Source organism: Micropterus salmoides, unplaced genomic scaffold, assembly GCF_014851395.1.
Source record: "Micropterus salmoides isolate LMB-PRFRI ecotype aquatic unplaced genomic scaffold, ASM1485139v1 Ms_hic_scaffold_23, whole genome shotgun sequence".
In the NCBI taxonomy this organism is placed as follows: domain Eukaryota; kingdom Metazoa; phylum Chordata; class Actinopteri; order Centrarchiformes; family Centrarchidae; genus Micropterus; species Micropterus salmoides.
The window spans coordinates 14,344,611-14,366,127 of NW_024041484.1; the positions used below are offsets into that span (position 1 = coordinate 14,344,611).

The following is a 21,517-nucleotide window of genomic DNA, read 5'->3' on the forward strand; positions in this document are numbered from 1 at the left end:
ATGGTTCCATTTCTTATTTGCTTGTGTCCCCTTACAGACAAGCACCTTAGGTTGCATTACAGCATTACAGCCCTGCTTAAAGCAAAGTTTCATGACTGAACTGAGATCCAGTTTTCAGTAGTATGGAGGTTGCTCGACATGACCTGATTATGACTTTTCTACACTGGGTAACAAATTCACCTCAGTAGAAGGACTAAAATGGGCTTCTCACAAATCGAATGGCTTCGTCTAGAAAATTGTATTTGGAATTTAATATAACTGATACATTACTGTATCTTTGGAAGCAGAAACACACTTGAACTAAAATATAAAAACATGAATTCATGACGACAAAAAAGACATTGTTGTCTAATGAGCAGTCTACATAATCCCTATCCATATTTAGAGGAAAAAGAGAGAAAGTCCGTTTGTGAATATGGTGACAATTTTTCCATTCGCTAGTCATCCCTCCCTGAGGACACTGCTCATCTGTCGTTCAATATTAACCATCTCTCAGTTATTACTCCTCTGTCTCATCCCTCGCTTATTCTGCGCCCCCCCCAACAAACAGACACACACTGTGAAAGCAACACATACAAACACACTTGGATAGACAAACGCATGCACACACGCAGACATAATGTTAGAGGCAGTGCTCATGATGTGTGTGTGTGTGTGTGTGTGTGTGTGTGTAATGACCGTGAGCAGTTTGAAAGCGTCGCCCACTCAGGCATCAGACAACAGGGAGATTAACATGCTCCCTCTCTTCTGTCTCCGAGGATAAAGGTGGAGGATGAAGAACATAATGAAGAGGAGGAAATTACTTTTTTTTTCTTTAAAGACGAATGAGTGGAAGAAAATCCCTCATTTTCCGAAAGAATGAGCTGACGGAAGAAAATGGTGTCAGATTATACATACGTATGAAAACCAAAAGAGGGAGACAAGAATAAGTGTGGATGGAAGAGAGGAAGAGGTAAATGAAGGAATATAATGACTAAAAAATAGCCCCGAGGGGAGAGCGAAAGGGAGAAAGCGAGTGAGAACTGCTGACCCTAATCAGTCACTTTGAGATGCAACATCAGGGTCAGTAGTGGGTTTAAAGAGAGAGAGGAGAGAAGAGAAGGGAAGAAACATTGCAGCTGTCACATTTATTTAACATTAACGCATTTCAGATGTCAAGCTCTTTGAACCAAATAGACAGACAGAGCGACCGACTGGCATAGAGATAGATTTTAGAGGGGCAGAGTAAGGGGAAAGAAGAGAAGAGCAGGAGAAAAAGGGGCGTGACTGCACTGCAATTCTGCTCATTCCTCACTGACTCTTCCCAAACCCACTCCTTATAAGGAAAGACATGGCTACCAAAGGCTTCCACACACACACACACACACACACACACACACACACACACACGCACACACACTTACAGAGAGTGAAAGTGAGAGAAGAAACTCACAAAATCACAGCCTTGTAGGAAAAGAGGGAAAACTAACCCTCTCTTTCCTTTCAGTTTAAAATCTCTCTTGTCTCTCTGTTTCTTTCCAATATAAAAAGAACACTGTGCCTTTTTAGAAGGAATGCAGACAGAAGAGTGCTATTTCTCCATCTCTCCCTCTCTCTATCCCTCTCTCTCGCTCTGCATTAGAGTTAAAGTTTTATGAGACTCCTGAGCATGAGACTCCCCCTTTTCTCTCTCCCTCTTCCTCCTCTCTTTCTCCGTGAATTCCGCGAATCTCCTTTTTGCTCTTTCTAGTCCATTTATCGCCAACTCCACTTCCTCCTCCCTCTGCCCATCTGCCTTTTCCTCCCCCTGCTATCATTCCCTGTATTTACCTTATTCCCTCTTCCTCTCCATCCCTCTCTTTCTCGCTCTCACCTATCTCTCCATCCTGGCTAAATAAACACAGGTTTGAGGACCATCTGCTACTGATGAGCATTCATGTGTGAAAAACGCACACACAAAACACGCCCAACACATGAACACACACGCACACATATTCGAATGCAGAGATAATAATAATAACGAAATAACCATTTTTTCAAGGTTTTTATCTTTTAGTCAAGACATGTGAACTCCAAGACGTGGTGGGGGGGCAGTAAGTGTTGCACACATACACATAGACTTGGATACACACACACATGTACAGTATGCTGGCATGAGCGCACACACACACACACAAGAGAGGAAAAATGAGTCATGGGTTTATGAGCAGAGGATAAGAGGTGCAGACTGCAGGCAACAGAAGGGGGAAGACAAGTTAGGCAGAGAGAGGCGAAGAGATGACCGTCACTGTGTTTTAAAGGCTGTTCATGTATCATATGTATCAAAGACAGGCAAAAAAAAAAATTTGCTGAGCGAACATGCTGTCTTTTCCAGGACTGTCCTGCATCATATTCAGACCGTCAAACACATTCACACTCAGATTTGCCCAGTCCAGCTTCAGCCCTTCCACCATTCAGAAATTCAAAGAAAACCTCAGCAGGCCCTGCTCTCTCTTCCCCATCTGTTTGATTATATCAGCTGATTTGGTCATCATACATCTGATGAAACATGGGTTTTCTGGTGGACACAAAAACATCCTTACTTTGGATTGTGAGGAAGGTGAAGTGGTTAAATAACTGTCACATTGACATTCATCTCAACTTAAATGCTTCCTGGTCTGACTGTGAGCTACTATACTTATCATAATTGTGCATGCACACAGTTTAACTGTGCAATGAGGGCGGTGTTACTGTTGGCTTGTCTACAACCTGTCTACTGAGCTGACCAATGTTTTTTCCTTATTTGGACCTTGTTTTGGAGATGTTGCTGTGAGTATGCAACTACAGTGTTTTCATAACCAAAAGAAACAATGGTTACATCTAAAACAATAACATCCAAGTTGTGATAAACTGGAATTTCCCTCTTAAGAGTCCCTGACAGATCCTCCAAGCATGGAACATAGGTTATTTGATCACTTTACCCACATCTCAAGTAAGGGTCCCCCCAAGGAGGAAACAATGATCATTTTGGTAAACATCCCCATCTTCTCATCAGATGTTGGGTAAGATGACTGGTTGACCAAACTCATTTGTCTAATGATGACAAGGTCAGCTGTCTGATTACATCAAAGAACAGAGGAGAGACAGCAGATACATTACATTTATTACAAAGCGACTGTATTACAATAAGCGCATTCAACCATGTGGATGCAACCCAAGAATTGCAAGAATCATGCAATTGCAGAGTTGTAGATGTGCAGCTGAGAAGCGTTGACTTCTGAGGAATGCACAAAATGTTTGCAGAATCCTTGTGAGAGTTGTGTGTGTGCACATTCAGCTTTTTTTCTCTGACTCTCTTTCCAAAAATCCTTCTCCTCTCCTTCCTCTGCCTCATCTGTAACTCCCATCCAAGAGATTTACATCCAAGTTTTTAACATGAAAATCCAGCTGCCATCTTGTCAAAAACTCAGATTCAATATAAATCTTGTTCTCTGAAGGCATCATCTGTGTCTGTACTTCCTGCTCACATGTTGTTGTTGAGACTTAGATAAATAGAAAAGGATATAAGCCAAATGGCTAGTAATAACACGTCAATATGTGATCAGTACAATAATGCCACATTTCCTAAAGTTTTCCCTATTTCCCGTCTCTCCTTTCTTCTTCATCATCATCCCCAATCTATCACTTCTGTTTCCATCCACCCTCCTTTTCTTCACCCGTTTCTCTCCCGTCACATTCATCAGTCTTTCCATTTCTCTGTGCTGCATCTGCTGTTCTCAGCTCAACTCGTCCGTGCCTTCCACTCATCTCCCCCGCTCTCCTCCCTCCTCCTGGCACTTGGCCCAATCGTTCCAGTTTGATCTATCCTTCTTATCCACTTTCCTAATTTCCTCCCCCTTCCTGTCTGAGTTTTACACATCTCTACATCTTAATCCATCTTCATGATCCATTCTTCTCCACCCCCCTCTCTTTCTCTCAGGTCTATGCTGGTATACGGATTGCCAATCGGGTTGTTTTTTTTTTTTTGCAGCCAGTTGGCGCAGAAACTCTTGCTGGCAAAATTTTTTTTCTCTGTACAGTAAATGGAAATCTCTCACAGGAAACACTTGGCACCGTCCATTTCTATTGGATTCAAACTAATCTGAACCCATGAGGACAAGCTCAATGACAGCTTGGAGTAATGAAATTAAAAATGCAAGATGCTCAGTTCAAATTCAGGTGTAATAACATTAAGTGCACTGAGCAGCAATTATAATTACTCAGTCAGCACACAAACAGTAAAATATCTATTATGTGTTTTAGTACTACCTTTTGTCTTTAATACAGAACTGTAGTTAAGTCTTTATTTAGTGTGCTCTTCTAAAATGTTTTTGGTTGTGGTTATTTAACTTGTTGAAGATGGGTTAAGCATTTCCAACAAAAATATCGGAGTTCAGGTGACACATTGGATTTACACATTAACCTGAAGGCCTGATTTACTGCCATGTTCATAGAGTGGAAAAGACACTCAAGTGCCCGTCTGTGTTTCCTTCTCTCTGTTGCTCTAACTTTGTTGCACTGAGCAAATGAGAAAAGGGCAGGAAAAAGAATAAGGAAGGAGTAGAGAGAAAAGAAAATCTCCCCTTTCCTCTCATGTCTCTGTCTCTGCTATCCTGCCCTCGACCTGAAGGCAAAGTGCCGCACAGGTGTAAGGGGCACTGTGCTCACCTGCCAATTTGGATTAACCTCCTCACACACACACACAAAGAAAGAGCTGGTGAACCTTTTGCCCACTGGCCTCGGTAGTTAGTAGGTTTGCCACTTTAACTCAACCAAATACAAAACTGAACTTCTGGGCTGAAGATAGACCAAAATATTTGGACAATAATGGCATTTGGTGAAAATCTATGAACAGATAGTCCTATACCAATACGATCACATGATCTTACTGAACCAGTGTCAGTCTATAAAACCTGCTAACAAGTTGAAAACAGCCTCATTGAGATTCATGTTATTATCATAGAGGATTAATCTTTTCTTCCTTTCTAGCGGACACAAACGAACACACACACACACACACACACACACACACACACACACACACACACACATTGAACAGAATGAAAACACAACACCTCTACTTTTCCACACACACAAACACAACTTCTGAAATCATCCCACTGCCACGTACCTTCTATTTCCATAAAACACAGAGAATGAAAACAACAACATACACACTTGATAAAAATGGCAGACGCAGTACAGAGTAGTCCTATACAATACATGCACAGAAACACTCATGCACTGTCTCTGCAAAAATACACAACCATCCAAATACACAATTATAAACATGCCTGCATGTTTATAATTGTAATTGTGTATACTGTGCCACTAGCGCCTCCACAGACACACACTTGTCTGTACAAAAAGCCCAATTGTCCTGACACACACATAAGCCTGCCAACAAATGCGCAAGGACACAGACTCCCTCCTGGTACTCTTCTCTCTCTATCACAAAACAAACACATACACAAACACACACTACAGTCTCAACACACCTGAAACATGTATGAGACTGCAGACAAAGCCTAGTCTCCATACAACCCCCTTTTTCAAACATTTAAACGGTCTCCCTCTGTCTCTCACAAACTCCAAAACTCACACACATGCTGTTTCTGACGTCACATGGCTCGCCTGGAGTACAGTAGATGATAGATTGAATCTAGCAGGCCCAGAAATGGACAGAGTGGATATTGTTCAGTTGGTATGATTCAGAGCTGGGATAAACAATGTAGAACAGAGAACAAGAAGTACACACTGTTCAAAAACGTAGCAGTTCTTAAATTCATTTAGAAAAACACAAATATCAATACACCTTATTGTGATCATCTTGTTTAGATTTTAGCTATAACATAACAACATTAGTAATGTGTCATTTTAGCATTAAGACTCCTTAGTTAAATGGAATTATTTTCAGAGTAATTAGTAGCAGAATGGAAACAGTGATGCTGAGTTAAACCCTGGATGTCATGGTTACAATCATGAATGTTTGCTGCTGCTTCTGCTTGCAAATGGACCATTGTCAGAAGCGTAGAGGGCAGAAGAGGAAAGAGATGGAAAGAGACAAAAGGTGTGCTTGTAAGTAAAGCTTTTTCATTCCAGACATTCCTTTATTTTTTTCATCTGTGCTTCTCTTTCTTTCTGCGTGAAACATCGTGCTTACCTGCTGTGATCAAAGAGGTGGAACAAACTGGACGAAATCAAACACACAACAGAAACCAAAGGAAGGCAGTGCACTAAAAGTGACAAAGGAGACAGACAACACTGACAGTATTACAGCAGGCATCTGTTTTCAGGTCAATAGATTTATTAGAACAGGGTGTGTCTGTTCTATTGAATTCAGTTCTGTGTTAAAACAGCTCCACAGGCCCAGATGGAGAGTGAAGGAGAGGGAAGAGAAGGACAGGGGGCTGTGAAAGAGCGGGAGTCCGAAAGTGGGAGTGAAATGGTGAGACAGGCAAAAAGAGATGGAGTGTGTGGTGACAGTGAGTGGAAGGTGTGGTAAGAGAAAATTACTGGCTGTGGGAGGCGACACAAGAGAAAGCACAAGTACAGAGGCAATTGGGCTCAACCTTAAACCGATTTTCATACAAAAATTGATCCAATTTCTGTATGTGAAAGGTGTTGCTCATAGTGAAAAACCCAGAAAGATCACCAGCTCTATGGGGCCTTTCAGCATCTTTCAGCTCAATGTTGTGGTTTTCCTGTCCACATCTTTAATGTTTTGGTTCACTCTTACCGCTCTCATTGTGTTTTTTTCAGCCACAGCAGGCAGTTGGTTTCACCAAAAAAGATCTGATAAATCAACTGTACACTACCTGCCTGGCAGAAAGACAAAGTTAGCAACCAGCTGGTGAACATAATAAACACATGTATCAGCTAAGAAGCCTGAAGTTTCTCTAGAAGTTGGTGGAAACCAAAATAGTACTAAGAGGAGAGTGAATTTTGGACTTATCAGTTGGCAAGACACACAATGGTTAATGCTAATCTTGCTCCATGTCTGCTGAATGTGGAAATAGGCAACTGTTTGCTACATAATCACCAATATCAAATTTATAAGGTGATGGGATATCAGTGTTGTGTTTCTGGCCTGTTCTGCTGTACCTTTAACAATAGTTTTTAACAACACTTTTCAAAGAAAAGTAAGAAATATCCACAGTAGAAAAGTATCAAACCAAATAGTAATTAAGAAAATTAATCTTTTCTAATGTCATGAAATCATTCACATTAATTGATCAGTTGTTACATATAGTATGACAATATTGTAGATTATTATACCGTCATTTATTGGATCTTGCTAACAAGGACCGGAGCCCAACAAGTACAAACACGAGATTAGGAATGTCTGTTATTCTGGTTTTGAATCTGACACTTGTAAGTATATGAGAAGAAAAGGATTCATGCAGAGGGAGTGCAGACAGAGGGACAAGAAAAGATAAAGACAGAGGCGGGCGGAAGCGAGGTGAACACAGTGGGCCGAGCATGAAGGAGGAGGTGAATAAGTGAGGAAGTGTGGAGGAAAGAAGGAGGGTGGAGATGAGATGTGCATTCCTCAGCAGGGGCGTGACACAGCGTACGTGTGTGTGCGTGTGTGTAAGCGCATATCCTAAAATGACTGGGAGGTAACTTAATTCAATTTCTAACACGAAGATGATGGCAAAGAGAGAGAGAGAGAGGAAGGACAGTAGGAGGGAGGGAAGAAAGCGAGAGCTGACTCACCATGTGATGACAGAAATAGCAGAAGAGAAGGAGAATTAGTAAGAAGAGAGGGGGGAAAGGCGCGAGGGGATGGAGAAAAGCCAGAGAAGAACAGAAAAAGGGAGAGTAAAAAGAAGGAAAGTGACGAGATAATGAGAGCGTGAAATGAAAAGCATGCCTTTGGTTAAAAGGGTGTGATTTGTCCGGAGGAAAGAAAGGGCATGGAAGTGAAAGATATTAAGAGTATATTGTTTCCCAGCATTAGAGATTACAAACTAGTCTTACATGTCTCAACATGTGTACAACTGCACACACACATCCCCAAAGGGGAGTGTGTGTATAAGTGTGAAGGCAACTGAGGATTTTTAAAGTGGTGGTGGGAAATACATGATAGAGTGATCAACTTATCATCTGTTCTTTTGTTCTCTCACACACGGCATCACTTTGCACACATGGCACACATTTACACTCAGATTTATGGACGCGTAGACGCAGGCATGCGCACACTGTTCACACACCCGCCAAACTGGCTGTAAATTTTGTGGGAGTGATTTAATATTCTAGTGATGTAATTTCACAACCTGAAATCCTTTCCCACATATTACTTCATTTCAATTTGTCTTGGGAGCCTTTGGACCAACATCAAAGCCCCCAAAAAATTCAAACACAGACATACGCGGAGATAAGAGCACCGGTTAATGACTGAAATGTAATGTATTCCTTTTTTAAATTACGAATAAATGTAGTGAGGACTGAGCACTTTCTGCACTGGTTTCAAGATGACAGCGTGTGAAATGAGTCACTGTGAGGCAGCGTGCGACTGCAAGTGGGTAAGCGTGCATGTCATCTCTTGTATAATAGTGCGGCCTTCTGCCAGACTAGCTGTGTCTCTGTCTCATCCAGATGGCTTCTGAACCAACAGACAGCTGGGAGTCCCCAACCAGCAAGCCCGCTTCATCTGTTTACCGGTCTTACCGCCTTACATCAGCGAGACAAATCCACCAGAACAGTCCACAAAATGATCAGGGTATGCTCCCCTTTGTGCCAGTCCACATATTTTTACATAAAACTGACTAGATCAACTCTATCACAGGTAGTAAAGGAAAAACCTTATGCAAAGCAAAAATTAAAAGGGTTGGGCTAAAGGTCATTTCTAACTTTGATTTCTTGACTTTCGAGGTCCTGGATTAGCTGCGATCATAATGAAAGTAACTCAACCAAGGTCAGGAGATTGTTGTTGACGTTTTCATCTTTGTTCATTTGTTACTAGGTTTCAAGCAAAGCCAGCCCGGAGACGCAAACAGTAAATCACTGTCAAAGAATTTGTCCCACAGAAACACACACATAGTTGTTCACACACAGATGCTTTTTATCCTACCTGTGTTTCCTCCTGTACCACTCTGTACTGTTCCTTCCACACGGCCATCTTTGTGGCTTCATCCTTCCTCAGCGCCCTCTCTTTCTTCAGCTCTGGGCTCCAAAACGTCTTAATGGAGTTCATAGAGGAGCTCAACTTCGATTCTTTAGCCTCCAGCTAAAAGAAATCATCATCAAATGTTGTGACTTTGTTTTAATAAATGTATATTTGTATATTTGTATTGATTGGGGCCTTAGGAATTCTTCATCATTGATGACTTGCCTCCATGTATTACATATTCAATTTACTGGCTTTTAGTTTGTCCATATAACTAAATTAAGAACAATAGACTGTAAAATAAAGGCCTATACCTTCAGATAGGAGTATGTATGTGTATATGCAAGTGTCCTTACTTCTCTGCGGAGTAGTTCGTTCTCTCTCAGCACTTCTCTTAACTGTGTCTGTAGGTCTGACATTGCACCGTCTCTCACCTGGTAACACACATACAGTATTAGTGCAAAATGTTTGACACCAGCAATACCATCATTTTTGCTCATGCCTGATGTTATAAACATTCTGTAAACTACTCCTGAAAGCCACTGCTGGTGCTCAAAAATATACACATACAAAGACAGACTTGAATACTGTAGATGAAGCACTTAGAGACTGTTACTGTGATTAAAACTTGTCAAGACTACAAATATGCATGCAAATATTTATGATTTACAGTATATCAAGACAATATTTTACAACAAACCATTGTTTCAAGATAAGTTGGGTTATTTGTATACAAAATTTCTTCATATAGTGCACACCTGACTGCAATATTAATGAGAACATGCTACCCATAAAAATGTTAAATTAATCTTGACACAAGGACAGCAGTGTATTAAAAAATTAAAAGATGTTCAATTAATTTTTAAACAACAAACAGAGATGCTTTGGTTTGAAAAACTGGTTTTAGGAATTTAGCTGACGCACAAAGTGTCTTACAGTTCTGCAAGCAAAAAGGTAGAATAGGTTCAAAATGTTTAAATCACACTTTTTAATTACAAATAAGAGAGTCAAGCTTTGGAGTCTTAGCATCCGCACAACAGACATGACATACAATCCATATAAAGTGACATACAATAGAGCAGAGAATTTCAGAGATGGAGGCAACAAGCAGATTAAGGGGAGGCTCAGAGAATAGAAGTGAAAAAAATATTAACATTAATTATCAAAAGGAGATCACATAGAAGTGCCTAAATGTGTGTGTTCTGGTTACAGATATAGTTCAGCTATACAGTAGTTTAGGGGGAATTTTTCCCACTTTCCCAGAGTCAGATATTAATAAATGCCTTAGGACAGACCTTTTTCGTCAGAAGTTATGTCAAACAGCAATATTAGGCTACCTTGGCTCAACTGCTGAGTGTCTATGGGATCAAATAACATAATCGTGATCCCAAAGGTATCCAGGAATTGAGCAAAACTAAGTAAACTAAGGGCACATTTTTCCAAGCTTTGTCTGAAGGGAGGCCCACAATCCCAGACTTTGAAACCCCTGCAATAGAGGAAAGCTTTAGAGGGTTATGGAGAGGACTTCTTGTTTAAGAAATAATTAGAAACAAGTGGAGGAGGGAGGTAGGGGTGAGGAAGGAGAGATACATCTTGGAGAGATGAGCTTTCAGTTTATGACTAATGGTGCAGATGAAGTGGGAGGGCAGAACTTAGTCTATTTAAACATACTGCATGAATACCCACACAACTCTTATTTTATTAAGCTGAAGCATGACTTAAGAAGAAAATATTAAGCTTTACAGTTATCTGAACATCTATCTCACAGCCCCTCCAGCATTGGACAATTCATGTGGGACAAAACATTGTGTTTGCTAAGTGCAATTGATTTTATCTTTTTATGTTTATGTCAGACTCCTCACTCCTCGCTCAAAGCTGAGACAAAGATTATTGACAACCTAAATCAATTTCATCCACATATTTCCTATTTATTTGAAGTTTATTTGAGCTCAACTGTTTTGTCTGCTGTTACAGGATTTATTTTTTAGGCCAGAAAACAAATTGAACTCATCTTTTGATGGAATACTTTTACACAACTTTTTGGAAAACACACTTTGTTTTCTTACCATGAGTTAGTAAATGAGAAGACATATGTGTACGATGTGAAGTGGAATGAGGAGATGGTTTTACAGAGAGACTGGGTAACTTCCAGAAAACCATGCTGTGTCTTAATGGTCACACAACACAGCAGCTTTTAAAATGTCTGCTCTTGTGGCATTAGGTTCTTAAAACTCCATCATACTTTCAACTACATGTCAAATGTTTAGGGCATACAGATTTGAAGAGAAAAAGTAAATAGACCCTGAGCACAAATGGAATACAGAGGAAGAAAATGACAATGAAAATCTCAAATTTTGTTGGTGCAAACTTCAGCATGCACAAAATGCTGACTTCAAGGTTGCAGCAATAAAAGAAGAAAGAACTGCGATGCCTCACCTGTCTCATGGAGTGGGGCACAGTAGCCGCCTGTGAAAGCTGGTTTTGCATCTCCCCACCAAACGCAATCGCATCACTGGGTATAACCGCACCACCACCTCCCCCTCCTCCTCCAGTGTTTATATTAGGACTGCTCCCCATGATGGCCGCCCTGATTCCGTAGGGCACCCTGGCCCCAGCCCTGCCCAGGGTCATGGTGCTTTTGGGAAGCGAGGGGTTCAGCCCACTGCCCAGGCTCCCAATGCCGACCGGGTCGTCAACTGTGTCAGTGAAGTACATAGGACCGCCTGTAGCATAGGCAGCATTTAGAGACTGAATGTTCTCCATGGACAGGGTTTTACCGGATCCAGTAAGTCCGCCAGTGGAGCTGCTGCTGCTGTTTCGCCGGTGTCCAAGGCGTGGGGAGCGAGGGAGGCGTGGGGAGCGCCCAGGACTCCCAGACACTGACCCGTTCCCATTAGATCCAACAACATCCAGCTTTGAGACGGAACGGGAGCTACCGTACATGATAAGAGAATATGGTATATACTGTAGAGACGAAAGAGTGTCTGGATCAAATTTATAAAGCAAGTGAATCAAAAATACATAGTCAAATCTGAAGTACTAAATGTAACAGCTGATTAACTCCCGGTCAGTCTTCTACTGTAGTCCTTCTTGACTTGAAATATCTTGCTGCAGTGTTGACATAGCTGTGATCAAGGCCTTTCCAACACCTCACTGTAATAAGTGGGCTTTGTTAGAAAGCAGTAATCAATACGGGTTTCCTTTAGATAAAGGAATCCGCAAGGCCCAGGATGATGAGATCACCTAAAAGATATTGAGAAAGAGACAAAACCTTAGTGATCAGAGGAATAAAGATATACTGCATTTAAGGTACAAAGAAATACACTGGATTCTTAACAGGTTATGGTTTTGATTAACATACTTTTAAGCAATACACTGGTTTATTCTTGTTGTGTTCAGTATTTACTTGTGCACTTCTGTAAGGCCAAAAAATAGCCAAACAATCCACTAGGTGCTCAACAGAAAATCATGTGAAGCAATCTATTAAATCATCTGCCCTCTTTGCCAAAAATCACTCATTAAAGATGCCCACGACTCTTTTTATTTCTGCCACCACACTGACACGGACACACATACACAGCAAGAGGGAGAGATATGTAAGGCTGATATGCTCAGTTCACAGACTACAGTCAAAAAAAGCTTTCACATAATCCACAATTTGTGCCAAAGGCAAAAGCATCACCTGATGTGTCGGATCGTATGATCACACAGGCCGGGTCATCTCTCCGCCACCCGTTACACCTTCTTCTCAAGATTCCACTATGTCCTAACTTCTCTGGTCATCACATCAAACTTACTGTCCTGCAGCCTTAGTTAACAGGGTGATGGCAGATAACATTCAATCAGCTGATTTAATCTTCATACAAGCTAATAATTCGCTGCTGGTTGAGTTAGATTATACTAAAATTGAATAATGCATGTTTTTTTTAATTCAGTCAATTAAATCTAGATATTAATCCATTTCACTCTGCAACAATAAGGTGGGATGAAAAAATACATCTAAAAGAAAAATAAATTATTGCTCATGGGTCCTGTTAATAATATGAGTCATGAGTCACAGTGAATATGGGCTACATTATTAATGATAGCAGTTCCCAAGAATGTAAACTGCCACAGAGCCATGAAATAGTGTTTTGTCATACTTTTACAGCCTGGTAAGTGTCTGTGTGTGTTTGTGTGGTGGATGAAATAAATATTCAAACTGTCTGATTAAGTCAGTCAGGTCAAAGAAACCCTGAACTTAACACAGCTGTGAAAATAATGTACAATGTAATTCCTATCAGAGTCTTCTGTGAACTCAATTTAAAAGGTGTAATCAGTAACATTCAACTGTCTTTTGCAAGAAATTAACATAACTTATGAGCAACGTCTCACAGATGTTGCTAAAAATGCCTCCGTGGCTGCACTGCACTATCCCAGCCTCCCTGAACTACCCACCATGTGCTATCCACTTAGTTTCACTTTGTTCAGACTCTGACAAACTTTAGCTGGTTTTAGGTGTTATCTCTAGAGTCACTTACTGCAGTGGTTCTTTAACTTTTTCACATCAAGGACCCTTAAACTGACACCAATGGGACCCTATTTGATAAGATTTTGTCCCAGGGTCGGCCTTCTGATAGGATTTTTTGGTTTTTTGGTTTTATTACAGAAAGTGTATTAAACCCATGACCAAAACAGTCATACATTCTGTCATCGTGTGTGTGTTACTCAAGGACCCCTGGGGTCCCCGGAACCCACTTTGAGAAGAACTGAGTTACTGTATTGGATAAAGACAGTACATTTACAGATATTTAGACTCAGTGTCCAGCTGGTCAGCAGTATCATTCAGCCATCCCGAGGTCAGTGGACACATGACCCCCTGGACACACACATGGCCACACTCTCATCTCACTAGCATGAGCTAAAGAGAACTAAACCACTTCAGAAATTGGACTTTTTTCTTCTCTATAACACATGATAAATCTTAGAGTGCAGAAGTATTTACCCTCTAGTACTTACAGTACAAACTGTGGCTCTGACCTTAAAACTGTAATGTTAGCAATGAAGGATTGTAAGCTGTTAAATTTACTCTGGAGCTTCAGTTCACAAAAAGTGAAATATATGCCAATTTCCAATATTGCACAATATGACACTAAGTATTCAGATATTGTCACTACATTATCAATAAAAGTTGAACATACACATAAACGTTGGACAGTGGCGATATAATTAGCTTAGTTTCAATATAAAGTGATTTTGCTTTTACAGTTTGGTAGAGATTCTACACATTTCTTGTAGTTTGTCTTAAAAATCTTTCCCTCAACATGCGGCCTCTTACAAATTGCTAACTACAGAAGTTAACATTTCAGTAAGTGTGATTAACTGTAAAGCCCTTCAGCCGACCACTACTTTGGATCCCGACCCAGGCCTGTAACAGCATCTTTCCCGCTGATGTTCTGCTAGGAACAGACCTTATGCCAGGGAGTCGTTACTGACAACCAGTCGGTTACAGCCACACACACTCAAACCCAAACAGGGGACCATCTGCTCTGTCTCCCCTCAGGCCAAAAACACACACCTGGACAGAAACAGGCCAGGGCCCCGCTTCCAGCACAGACACACACCCACACACATGCACACACACACACACACACACACACACACACACTTACATTCAGTACATGCACTTACACAAATAAATGCAAAAACTGAGCAGATGAGTAGATCTCCACAATCAGTCAAACCAAACACATACAGAAAAATAGATAGGTCAATCTACAAACACGCAATTTTAATTGGCACAGACAGATTGAGAGAGTGTGAAAGTGTGTTCAGGGCTTTCCTCCTCCTCCACCCCCTCTGGTCCTGCTGACCTGTAGATAATTTATATGCCCATGTCCCAACCCAATTCTCCCTATAATGCAAAAATGTTCAGCACATCTACCTTCTTTTTAAGCCTTTATTTAAGCATTTATTAAACATACACTTTTTCAGCCATGACAAGCCTCTGCTAGTTAGGCATTGAGCAGTTAGAGGGTTAAGGCATTTCTGCTTGGTTGTAGAAGACAACCCAGTGGTAAGATCCACAGGCTCTCCTCTGTGACCAGAATGCTGCCAATTGTCCAATTGTAGGGCAGCAACAATCATCAATCACAATTTAATAATAACATAAATCTCCTGGGTCATTTGTTTAGTCTGAAAGTGGTACACCTAGTTTAGGGCTGTAGTGCTGGAGCCTATCCCAGCAGGCACTAGTCAATGATGGGTGATGGGCACCCAGAACAGGTCATCAATCTATCACAAGGCTACACACAAATACACTACTTTTTATTTTTACGGACACAAGGACGTCATGGAAAAACACACACCATGTTGTGTTTTCCACAGTTCAAGTCTAAGGGTCACATGAAAAAAACACCAGTGCGTCCCACAGATTTGTGGTGGTTTTAGAGTCAGATGAAAATAATATTAACCTCAAGCTTATAATGTCACAGGAACCTACCCCTCTGGCTAACTGTTCAATGAATCTGCGCTTTCAACAAAATTTCAAGGAAGATCTTTGAAGAGATGAAACAACAAATACAAACGCACCAATGGCACTGGAAACAAGCACACAAACAAACACATCCATGACGCAGTTGGCATCATGAGGTGGAGAAAACGCTAGCATATGACTGTCCAAGACCCATCTGTCAAGAGGCTTACCATCCCTCTTGCCCTTTCACACCCGTGTGAAAAAGCAATATGGTGCTGGCGTAAGAAACATCTGTTAAACACTGCTGCACTGAGAGTTCATAAGAGTTCATTCTTGACCTTGGAAACCAGGAGATGGAGCTGAAAGCCCTGAAAAAAGCTAGTAAGTCGACCTTGAGTTAAAGTTCATGCTTTGCAATGAATACGATGCCCTGGTAAAATATGTTACAGAAGTTGTGATCATATCTAGTGCTGCAACTAATGTTTAACTAATCTACTTTTTATTTTATTTTATTGTTTAATCTACGGATTATAGAGCCCAAATGCAAATTTAGAGCCCAAGGTGACATCCACAAATGTCTTATTTTGTCCGACTACAGTCTAAAGCCAACGATATTCAGTTAATATCATAGAAGCCTCTTTTTTTTGGTTATTGATTTATTTTATGTCAATCGACTAACAGACTAATCCTTTCAGCTCTAAGCAGATCAATATTTGGACTAATGTTAGTGTTGTGAAATCAGGATTGCACCTGAAACAGGCCCAGGACTGAACCTGAGACCCACAATAACTTCATGCCCTTTATGTTCAAAACACAGGAAACACCAGTACACACAACGCCCTGTGTTTCATCCTCTGCCTCCCTGAACTGCTACTAAATGCATTCTGCATGTCTCATCTTTCCTCCACACCCTCCGTTCTCACACACACACAATGTTGTCTTGGGCCTCATAAAATCCTAGAATATCACACAAGGCTACGAAGAAAGCATCCATGGTTGAATGCCAAGTACTGACCTGTACCTTTCGGTTCATCACAATGAGCAAACTTTTAAAAGTAGTCCTGTGATCCATTGTCATTATAAAATTTTTGATTATAATAGCTTTACAATTAACATGTCACTATCGCGCTTAAGAGCCAAGCAGACATGATGGGGATGCTTTTAGTTACCAATACGAGAGAGGATGACGTTTGATTAAAATACTTACACCTGTTTATTCCCGTCGCTCTTTCTCCTCCCTCTAATCCCTCTTCTCCCTCCCTGACTCTCACTTGTCTCCCTGATGCTTTCACTTCCTCTCACCGCCTCTCTCTTTCTCTATCAGCATTCCTGAAAGTGTTCAGCATGTTCTATTTATGCGATGACCACCCATCCATCTGTCACACTGCACAAGGCAACACACACAAACACGCGCCCCACTGCGCCTATACTTAGCCGGCTGGTGTTTCAGCGTGGGAGCCAAATTTGACAAAAGTTCGCCTCCTGCCTTGGGATGAGCGTTCATAAAAACACATTATACTCAACTTGAATATTATTATTCTCCATTACTCGCTGTTCCTGTCAGGCTCGTTGTGATATGATGTGGCTGGAAAGGACTCACTGGTGCTGTCTGGGGTCACACATCTCACTGAAAGTCAACTCGACAGCCCGGCTGAAGGGGAGAGCCGTACTCATTCTGCACCTAATCTGTGTGAAGATTTAAAGGGATGGATTTTTTAACCCTCACAGCTGCTTTATTATGATGATAACTTTAATTCTCTGAAAATCTGATTGGTGTTTCTCTAAAGAGCGCAAAGGTGAGGTGAATTAGCATTACTAATACTTCATAGTAAATGCAACTTCTCAGAATTACATTTAAAAATGTTTATGTTTCAATTTAGGAGTAAAAACGTTATGCTTGGCCTGAGCAATAAAACACATTTATCAAGATACTTAATCCAACGTACAGCAAAGTGTAAGAGCAACTCTCAAGTTATCATTACATGTGTGAACTGAGAATAGCCAATGAGACACAAGGATTTTAAATTGTATATTGTATTGTACTGTATTATGTAATCTTAATCTTTAAAGAAGTTTATTTTACTTAACATCTCAAGTAGCAATTACATACAAAAAGGGACATATTAAGAAGGAACTGGCTGACATGAAAACAAAAACAAAGCCAAATTGGAGCAGGAAAGAAAATCTGCTGGACAATGAAAACGTATGAAACGTAACTGCAAGCAAAATTAATTCCTGCTTTAATTGTGTTGTTTGCACTCTTGGTTAATGCAAACCTGTATGTAATTATTATTTATTTTTTTAAGATGAGAGATTTGCCATTTTTTTTAGGCTGTGTGCAACACATTTCCCGCAAGGAGAAAAACCAACTAATTCTGCACATTGATATGGGAATTGGAAATTGCCAAAACTGCATGGGAGCTTTTTCAATGAACAGAACAGCCCAATTACACTTGGGAGAAAATATTAGGCAGAAGATGTCTGGGCAAGATACAGATTTTGGCACACTCGAGGGACTGTGCTACTTGTAACTTCACTCTGCTTCACCAGTCCTATCAGTGATAAGATATATAATATGGTTTAGACACTGGAAAGCACAACACTGATAAGGAACAGATACTATCAGCTCCAGTCTATTGTGTACCACAGGAAATTAATCCGAGATGCAGGCTGGGCAAACAAAACGCACATTCACACGCACTATGACTCACCCGCATTCATGCACATAAACACACGGATGCACAAAAAAGTACATCGGTGTCATGCACATGCAAACACACATCGCACACTTATCTAATCATGGCTGCCGCCTACGTAACAAATATGGAAAATGTACCGTTGAGACTCCACAATTAACACAAAGGCAGGGAAGCACAAAAGTAATTCAGGAGTGTGTAGTAGTTAATGGAAGAGAAAGTGACAGTGTGACTCCCCCAGGCTTGTCCTGGAAAGGGGAATGTGCTCGTACAGTCGACTTGCCAGTTTAAATAAAGATGAAGGGAGTTGAGAAGGTGACCCGAAAACCCTCTGAAAGTCTATCTATTTATCTGAGGTGATAGAAATAAATCATACCCCTGGCAAAGTGATAAACGAATAAATAAATAAAAAACAAGGGATCAAAGATTATGGTCTTATGATAAAAGTCAGTTTTGGGAAGTGATTTGAAAGAGCTAATGTGTTTATCAGGAGAAGTTCTGCATGTTGGTCATGTTGAGCCCTTAAGGTTTTTACAATAGATGTTGAGCCTGGAGCCAGTGCAAAAAAACCCCCCCAAAAGTTCAGAAAGATATAACTATGGGCCAGGATATGCTAAGTTTTGAAAAGAAATATTAAAACAAATACTACAACAACAACAAAAAAACACCCAAAAGTACTAGGGCAACTTTTGCTCAAACTACCCTAAGGTGTGCAGAGCCTGGACATTTAAAAATGTCCAGTGTTGACAATAATCTCAGTGGGAGGAAGCAGATCAGTTCCCTGACTGTTTTCCCGGAGGAGGGGCGGTGCAAATACAAGGGAACATTGCAAAACACACGCAGCTGATTTCACCTCCCCGCCTTAATCGACACAAGTCATATCGGATCTAGATAGTTTGCTCGCAGTGATTTGGTTTGCATAGATGTTGTTATCCAGTATTTTACGTGTTGCTTGATCTTGTCTCGACTGAGACATGGCTGTTGACAGTCCTGTACAACCATAGCAGCACTAAACCCCCAATTTTAGAGAAGAACACAGATATGTGCCTTGAAAGAGTTCAGAAAACAAGCAAACGGTCTGAAGAAATTGAGAATTTTAAGGCATAAGAATATTAGTGATATCTACAGGAGATACTCACTCACTCATCGTCAAGCGCACAGGGTCGCCGGGCTACAGGAGATAAACCCACTATAAAGTGCAATAAGGTCACTTAACTGGTGCTGTAAAATAATACTTTTGGATTATGGAAGCAAATATATGGCTTTGAGAAACTACCAGGCTGTCAGCAGCACGCCTGGAAGACAGCTAACAGATTGATAATCGCATTTAGAGGTACAGAGACGAGACATGGTGTTATTAGCCTGTTATTCCGGGGAAAGCCTCCGGCTGCACAGCTACAATTGGTTTATTGAACACAACGCGGGGAAGCCTTGTTGAATGGGCTCGTCTGGCACGTCTGGCAAAAATACGAAATGTAGCCTATCATCTGTGGCCATAACACGTCTACTGCTCCCCTCCGGCGGAAATGTAACAGAGCCCTACTGTTAGGTCTCACAGCTGACCTGAAACTGCTGCACCTCAAAGCAGCCGTCACAATTTAATTAGCGCTGATGTTCCTTTTTTATTACGAGTCACACAAACAGAGGGCACACGCGTCAGGCTGAGAAGTGGCCAACACACACACACACAAACGTAGGCCTGTGTAATAAAACATGCATATACACACGCGCACACCCAGACTGCCTGCTAAGTTCACATAACGTTACTCACTGCGGTGTGTTTACGTTGCTGCCCACGGTTGTGAAATAAGCTATGTGTTCCGTTAAGAAAGGCCAATCACAGTATCCTCTTCAGTTATTCTGCTGCTGTCAAACCTCAACGATATGACGTTTCGCGACGTAACGGACGCTCAGCCGAGGTCAAATGCTCTCTTTCGGGGATGTCTCCGCGTCTCGTATCCGTCTCTCTGGCTCCTGTCTATCTCTTCTGTCTATCTTTCCCTCCTTTCCGTCTTTGCCAGGTCCACCACTAGTGGCTTTCCCAACTGCTCGGGCGCTGCTGTGACGTCACGACGGTGGAGCGCGCGCTCCCGAGACGTACCACCCACCCAACTCCTCCCTCTTGTCTCTCCCGGCGGAGTCGCGTGCGTGCTAATCCATGATTATTAAAGTCGCAAATAAATGAGATTAGTACTTTTCATTTTTAAATATAAATTCGTGTTAATACAAGACCATTAATCATTTTGTGATTTTTTAAATAAAAATCCTTCATTTTTACATCCTGTAAAATAATAAAGGAGCATTTCATGTGCATAACTGTTTTAGAAGAAGATCTGTTTTAAAATAAATTATCTATTAGTTTTCATTGGTATCACATAATAAAACTCAGTTAAAGTAAAAGTCCTGCATTTGATTAAAAAGCTTACAGTTTTGGAGGGCTGATTAGCAGAGAAAAAGGAGCGAAATTTGAGCACGTTTTTTCTCCTGGGAGCAGGGATTGACATAAAACGGCAAATTTAAACTCTTAAGATGAAAGAAAATAGTGTATTTTTTATATAGGCTACAGTGTATGGTGTTAACACGTCCACTTCATCAGTTTCTGAGTTGAAATCCTCCAACCTTATATAAAATGAAGTTAAGAAGTAATAATGATTGAATTTGATTAATTAATAAATATTTATGTGGTTACTTTTTAAGAAAGAAACTGGAGCCTAGCTTGTAGACTATACAATATATATCCTAGGCCTTCTAATAAATCTAATTTAAGTTTTGTCCCTTTATGACCAGGCTTTTGACCAGGCAGTTTTCTTGTTTTAAACACAACATCTGTTTAATTCTGATCCTGCATCTGTCATGCTGCTGCCACACTTTCTCTTTTCCCTCCATCTGCTGTTGTGCTCTTCTACAGGAGAGAGAGTAAAAGAGACCCGCTTTTGAATGGATACTTTATGTTAGGATGGTGCATGTTGATTTCCTCAGTCACATAACCTGGTCTAGCCTAAGTCATACCAAACATCTATAGTAAAAACTCTGTAGTCATGTCAAGTAATAAGTAAATAAATATTTAAGTGTTAAAAATAGGACAAAGCATGCCAAAGAAGACATGGCTTTGGGCTGTGGGGTCTGCATCTGTGGTTGCGGGCCGACTGCAGCCCTTATATTCCTGCTTGACACCCGTTGCTACAAATATTATTATTAGTCCTATTACTATTATTATCATTAATGTTGCTATCATTACTAGTACTGCTATTCATGTTC

General features: G+C 40.8%; 1 protein-coding gene across 9 annotated transcripts in view; it reads right to left on the bottom strand.

Moving 5' to 3' along the window:
• Positions 1-20,315, bottom strand: part of LOC119918310 (ELKS/Rab6-interacting/CAST family member 1-like) — a 139,146-nt gene extending 118,831 nt beyond the window's left edge. For 8 of the 9 annotated variants that reach the window (XR_005447418.1, XR_005447417.1, XM_038738974.1 and 5 more), the window contains exons 1-4: positions 20,031-20,315; positions 11,546-12,352; positions 9,466-9,543; positions 9,074-9,229 (exon numbers count right to left, since the gene is read on the bottom strand). Coding sequence is in view for 7 of the 9 variants with exons in the window: in XM_038738974.1 (XP_038594902.1) it covers positions 9,074-9,229; positions 9,466-9,543; positions 11,546-12,052 (741 nt within the window). In the remaining 2 variants the exon portion in view is untranslated. Of the gene's footprint in view, positions 1-9,073; positions 9,230-9,465; positions 9,544-11,545; positions 12,353-17,087; positions 17,250-20,030 lie in introns of all 9 variants that reach the window. The other variant, XM_038738969.1, reaches the window with a different exon arrangement.
• Positions 20,316-21,517: the final 1,202 nt, after the last annotated feature.